Raw genomic sequence first — 6,973 nt, 5'->3', positions numbered from 1 at the left:
GTCCTGGCAGCGGAGGGCAAAGGCCCTGTGTCCCATGTTGCAGATGGACGCCCTGCAGTGGTCAGGAGACCCATGGGAAGTGCCGGCATCTCAGTGCAGCCTCCCCTGTAGGCCTGGGGAGCGGAAGAAGATGGTGAAGGGCGTGTCCTGCTGTTGGCACTGCGAGGCCTGCGACGGGTACCATTTCCAGGTGGATGAGTTCACCTGCGAGGTCTGCCCAGGGGACATGCGGCCCCTGCGCAACCACACCGGCTGCCGCCCCACACCGGTGGTGCGCCTCACCTGGGCTTCTCCCTGGGCCGCCCCGCCGCTCCTCCTGGCGGTGCTGGGCATCACGGCCACCACCGCAGTGGTGGCCACCTTCGTACGGCACAACAACACACCCATCGTCCGCGCCTCAGGCCGAGAGCTCAGCTACGTGCTGCTCACCGGCATCTTCCTCATCTATGCCATCACCTTCCTCATGGTGGCCGAGCCTGGGGCGGCCGTCTGCGCTGCTCGGAGGCTCTTCCTCGGCCTGGGCACCACCCTCAGCTACTCTGCCCTGTTCACCAAGACCAACCGCATCTACCGTATCTTCGAACAGGGGAAGCGGTCTGTCACGCCCCCGCCCTTCATCAGCCCCACCTCGCAGCTGGTCATCACCTTCGGCCTCACCTCCGTGCAGGTTGGTCCCCAGACTCCAGATGGGGAGGCGCTGACCTCTACTCAGAGAGTCACTCTTCTATTTTGGAAAAACATATAGCCTTGGGAGAGAGGGCCCTGCCCTTCTCCTTTGAGGAGAACTCAGTTAAGAGCAGCCATTCCTCCACTTCGTCCTGGAAGGAAAATGGGTTCCCATATAACAAAAATAAAGCAAAGAAATATCTGATACATTTTCCACAAGCAAAGAATCTGTTTCCATAAAGGGAGTTACTGCTGCCCAGTCCCTGGTGAGGGTCTCGGGGCCCCAGTAATGTACCTAGCTGTGGAGTGGAGCATCTTGTTCCATAAATGGCCATATTTCATGATGTATGGGCAGCAAAAGCAGAGTTCCTTTGGGTCTTTCCACAGCTTTGAAAATGATTCTGTGGCTGGGAAAGCCCTGGATGTTTTCTGTGCAAAGGGTACTAAGAGAAAAGGTACTAAGAGAAAGGTGTATGACATTGTGTGACACTGTAGAGCTAACCCAGTTCTCAGGGCCAGGTGGACAGCATGCTCTCCATTCCAAGTGAGCCCTTCTCCCTACCCAGCCATGCATGTATCATGTTCATCCTAACCACAGGCCTCGGTCCATGCAGTTCACAGCTGGAAGACGCTTCCTGCACATGCAGGGCGTGAGCCTCCTCTACCAGGGAGGTCCAAAATCTCAGTGCCCAGCTCATCCTGAAAAGGCATCTCACTGCCTCTCTGCCTGAAAACCCCATGACACAAGACAGAGATGCTTAGAATACATCAGTGCCCCCAGCTCACCCAGGGGATCCCCACATTATGCCATCATTTCCAGAAACCTTGGACCCTTTCAAAGAGGCACACTTTCAGTTTTACTAGGTTATATACCAAAATGATGGATGTCCAATGGTATCTCACTGTTGTTTCAATTTGCCTCACTTCGTTGCTAGTACAATGGCCTTTGCAGTGTCCTATTCCTATGCTTGGTCATTTTCTGTAATTTTGTAGGAGTTAGTTACATGTGTTGGATCCTAATTCTTTATCAATTACAGGGGATGCAAAATCAGTGAGCTACATTTTGCTTGCTACTCCTGTGTATCACAGGCCTTGAGTGTTAGTTACTCATGGGAAACGTTTGTCCCCCACCTGGAGTCTTGCTCTAAGAAAAGCCTCCATGCTGCCTTTTGAACAGTGGATGCCATGACATTTTATTAGTCTCTTGTTCATGAAGCTGCTGCCTTTGGGAGAATCACAAAAAAGATGTTCCTTCTGGTTGTACAAATTATTATAAAGCATCCCCTCCTCCAGGATCTCACAGCCCTGCTCCAGGTGCACAGACCTACCTCACCTCCCTATACCCTCCCCCTAAATCAGACACACTTGTGCAGGGAATGAACGTATGGGCAGCCCTTTCAGGGTCCTGACTTTATGCAGGTGTTTTATTTCCTGCTCCCCAGCTGCCCTTAGCTCAAAGTCATATCTCCTGTCATTGAGGAAATTGAAGCTCCATTTCCTCATTGTTAGGACCGGTGTTTTACTCTGATAACCTCCCAGCTGCCCAGCATCAACTCCTAACATCCTTACAATTCTCCATTAAGGGCCTCTTCAATTTAGGCTGCATTGTGCAATCACACATTATTTCAATACATCCTGTTCAACAGTTCTCTGGATCTGGAGAAGAAAGGGGGTCCTCAGGAAATAGGTTTGCCATGCTGTTATATAGAAACAAGCTAGTGTTTCACATTTACAGACTGAAGGTGATACTGCCTACTGGATGGTTGTGAGGAGAGAACATCTCTGCTGGGCCTAGCCCTTAACCAGTGGTACATACACCATTCCCCCTCCAAGCTGGCATCGTGTTCTTAAAACAGATTATGATGATTCCCATTCTATAGATAGAGAAGACATTCGGGATCAAAATTCTGTCTGCAGTTACTGAATCTTGCAGGGATCAGTAAATCAGTAAATGACATTGATAATGGCTGGAATATAGGAAGAGGATGTCCAGGGGCCCCTTACCCAACCAGCCCTGACATTGTTAGCACATACCTCCACTGAAGCCCCTTCTCTCTACTGGACCATGTCACAGGCCTGAGTATTCCCCTCCTGGAAGGCCCTCTTCTCTCCATAGTGGTTCTCTCAGACCCAAGCATCCCCTCCCAGTAGGTCAGGAGCCTCCAGGGGACCCTAACCTGCCAGAGTCTTCAGTAGGTGGCCAGTCTTAGTGTGTCCCTGATATGATGTTGTCTCCTGTAGGTGGTGGGAGTGATGGCATGGCTAGGGGCCCAGCCCCCACACAGCGTGATCGACTATGAGGAGCAGCGGACGGTGGACCCAGAGCAAGCCAGAGGGGTGCTCAAGTGCGACATGTCAGATCTATCTCTCATTGGCTGCCTGGGTTACAGCCTCCTACTCATGGTCACATGCACAGTGTATGCCATCAAGGCCCGTGGTGTGCCTGAGACCTTCAATGAGGCCAAGCCCATTGGCTTCACCATGTACACCACCTGCATCATCTGGCTGGCTTTTGTGCCTATCTTCTTTGGCACTGCACAGTCAGCTGAAAAGGTAATTTGGGGTCTTTCATTGGTTTCACTACCTCATTTGTTTCCTACCTTCTGTCACAGAAGGAAGGGCTCAATTGTCCCAAGAGCTGGGTTACACATATGAACCCAGCTTGGTTGGTTGATTTATTCCTGTACTTAAATACATGCTCATTTGCTTATCTTTCCAGTTGCCCTCTGCTTGTTCATTCAGCCATTCATTCATCCATACTTCTAACCATTGATTAATCTTTCATTCAATTATTACTTCATATACTTTCTATCTACTGATCCATTGATCTATTTGTTTGATCATTATTCACTCATCTATTCATTTGTATAGAACATTTGTTTATTCATCTATATGTTTGCTCACTTTTACCTTTATTCAATCTCAGTTTGTTCATTCATTTGTACATTTGAAAACATGTCCATTCATTCATTAATATCTTCTAGACCTTTTTAGCCATATGGACCATTTCCCCAGGTGTCACTTTCTGTGAATAAAACTGTCTTCCCTCAGACACTGGTCCACTCAGTGCCATGTCACTCACCCTCCATCCTGCCTACACTGGAGCCACACTGTGACTATTCCTTCTTCATGCCACAGGGCCTTTGCTTATGCAGTTGTCCTTTTCTAAGTGCTCATTCCACGGCTATGTGGAGGTGGGGGTAAGAGAAAACAGGGCTGAGTCCCACCTGGTCCCTTTTTCCATGTCTCAGATATACATTCAAACCACCACACTGACTGTGTCCCTGAGCCTGAGCGCATCGGTGTCCCTCGGCATGCTCTATGCACCCAAAACCTATGTCATCTTGTTCCACCCGGAGCAGAACGTACAGAAGCGGAAGCGGAGCCTCAAAGCAACCTCCACAGTAGCAGCCCCACCCAAGGGTGAGGACACAGAAGCCCCCAAGTAGTGAGAAGCCTTCTTTTCTTTCCATTGCTTCACAGTGGGAACTGGGAGGAGTCCAGGCATGCAGTGAATCAGAGAAGGGGTCCACGGAGGCTATGCCCAGCAGGACCTATCTTGAGGCTGGCCTCCAGAAAGACCTGCCCACATGCCAATGTTATCCCTTTTTTTCTGTGCATGTTGGCATATTTCCTCACTGCAGACTAGACTTTCTACCCATGGTGGGAAATGGCCATGGCAAGGCTTCTATTTCTAGAGAGAGACTCAACTTACACTCTCTGGTTTGAAGTTGAGAGATCACAATGACTTCCTGGGCTTGGCCATTGTGAGTGATATTCCCACTCCTTCTTCAACCACTAGAACATAGGGACTGGGCCCTGTGTGAGAATGTGCAGGCCCCAGAGTGAAATACTGGGCTGGAGTTGGGGAGGAACAGTTTCCACAAAAGCCGATCTGTGGATCTGTGTACTAGACTGAGCAACCTGGGCTTGGCACAGGCGGATGGAGCCTTGGGTGAGATCCCTGTGAGAAAGGATGAGCCTGCAGGGACAGGGAGGTGAGCAGAGGTACCAGGTGCACCCCACAAAGTTACTTGTGTGAGGGCATTTTCCTTAGAATCTTGTCCCCTGGGATCTGAGGGGTGTCACACTCAGAGTACAGTTTTTTTCCTTTCCCATCTGTACTCCCTTAAATGACCTCTAATAGATGCACTTGTGTGGTGTGAGTGGTGTGAGAATAAACTAACAAGTATGGCATTTGCCCTCCTCTGATGCCTGAGGGATTGTTTTCAGGAGTTCCAGGGTGGGACCAGTGACAAAAAGAGTTGTGTACATAGTGAAGATTAATTCCAAGTGGATAATGTAGGATGAATATAAAATGCTTCTTTTCCAACACTCACTGGGAAGACCCCTTTGAAAGGCAAGCATAGGCATGGGGAGGAAGATGCTTGCACTACAGATGCACGGGTGTTTATTTCTCAGTAATTTTTTAAAGGAAAAGCTTGGTTTAAGTGATTTAATTTTATTTCCTTGGGGTAGAATTTAAATTTAAAACTGACTCTTTTTGTTAGTGTGAATTCTCTGGTATCTAATGTCTGGAAATGATCTGAAGATCAACCACACTTCATATGACATAGAGACTATTTCCTATACATACTCTCTGGTGCATATAAGTTTTGACTAGGTGTTTCTGCATTTTTTAAATTAATAGGGTGTCTCCTCAGAGTAACATACAAAGCATACAGATTCTCCTTTCTCACACATGTTGCATTCCCAGGGTTTGTTTCTCTGCATTGTTAATTATGAAGTTTTATATATTACTGAATGATTTCCCAAATTTATTATTTCATAGGACTTCTTCCCTGTGTGGGTTTTCTTTTGTATAATGAATTGTGTTTTCTTGCTGAAGGTTTTTCCATAGTAGTGCTTTTATAGTTTTTTTGTTCTCCTATATGACCTTGTAGAGAGTCAATGAGTTCTGATCTCCAAATGAAGGTCTTCCTGCATGTACTGTTTTCTTGGTGTTTATCCCAGTCTGAATTCTCTAGTGTGCTATAAATCTTGATTTCTAGTTGAAAATTTTTCCACATTTGTTACATTTTTTGTATCAGAGAATGGTTGTCCCCATTCTGAACTCTATGACTCAAGAGTTCAGATGATTTCTTAGTAAAAGCTTTACCACATTTGAAGGAATTCTCCCTATATAATCTATGATGTGAAGTAGAGTCCTGGCTTCCTGCTGAAAACTTCCATACTCCCCAAATTCATTACTACCTGTCTCTGACATAAATTCCCTGATGCACAGTGAGTTCTGTCTTCTTCTATGCAACCTTCTCATATTAATCCACTGTCCATGATTCAACAGCATGAGCCATTCTGTGTGCGGTGGACATCCTCTATTCCTAAAGGCATTATCATATTTAGTACACTTATGTGGTCCCTTTCTGAATTCTCCAATGTATTCAAAGGTTTGACTTCTGGAAGAGGGCTTTTCCACATTCCATGTCTACATAAGTTCTCTCCCTTTGATCATTTCTTTGATGCTCAGTGGAGGTCATAATTCCCTGAAGATTTTCCCCTATTTACATTGTATGGTGTCCAATCAGTCAATTTGAACTCCTAATTAAAGTTTTTTCAAATTTTTAGAATTTATAAGCATTCTACCTGCATAGTTTCTTTTATGTTGAATAAAAGCTAAGCTATACTTGTAGGCCCTCTCACATTCATTGGCTTCTAATGATTTCTCCCCAGTATGAATTATATGTTCCAGTGGAAATAGGATCTGGATTGAAGACTTTTCTACACTATAATCACAGTATTTCTCTCCAATATGAGTTCTTTGAGAATAAGATTCCATTTTGACATCAGCTTTTACTCACCCATTTGTAAGGCAATGTTTTTGTGACTTCTATAGGGGGGACATTTTAATACTAATTATATGCTTATGTCTTTTCATTAGTGTGAATCTTTGACACGTTTATTACATTTATTACATTCTGTGTTCTTTAGAAATTTCCCCAAAATTTTTTACACTCATTGCCTCTCACTTTATTCAATGATTCTTATTAAATAAACTAATGGCCCAGTGCATGAAATTCGTGCACGGGGGAGGGGGTGTTCCTCAGCCCGGCCTGCACCCTCTCCAATCTAATATCCCTCAAAGGATGTCCTACTGCCGGTTTACAGGGATCAGGCCGGTTTACAGGGCAGACATCCCTCTCGCAATCTGGCACTGCTGGCTCCTAACTGCTCACCTGCCTGCCTGCCTGCCTGATTGCCCCTAACCACTCTGTCTGCCAGCCTGCTCACCCCCAACTGCCCCCCCGCTGCCAGCCTCCTTGCCCCCAAATGCCCCCACACCTGCCTG

The 6,973-nt window shown here is 46.6% G+C and overlaps 1 protein-coding gene across 1 annotated transcript in view; it reads left to right on the top strand.

Moving 5' to 3' along the window:
- Window positions 1-4,115, top strand: part of GRM6 (glutamate metabotropic receptor 6) — an 11,307-nt gene extending 7,192 nt beyond the window's left edge. Inside the window, 3 exon segments of the mRNA XM_023743352.1 lie at window positions 11-667; window positions 2,908-3,219; window positions 3,918-4,115. Of these exon segments, the coding sequence (XP_023599120.1) occupies window positions 11-667; window positions 2,908-3,219; window positions 3,918-4,115 (1,167 nt within the window).
- The last annotated feature ends 2,858 nt before the right edge of the window (window positions 4,116-6,973 follow it).

This window comes from Myotis lucifugus, unplaced genomic scaffold (genome assembly GCF_000147115.1).
Source record: "Myotis lucifugus unplaced genomic scaffold, Myoluc2.0 scaffold_386, whole genome shotgun sequence".
NCBI classification, from domain to species: Eukaryota; Metazoa; Chordata; class Mammalia; order Chiroptera; family Vespertilionidae; genus Myotis; species Myotis lucifugus.
Note: the sequence above shows the minus strand (reverse complement) of the source record. Positions and strands in the feature narration are given on the sequence as shown.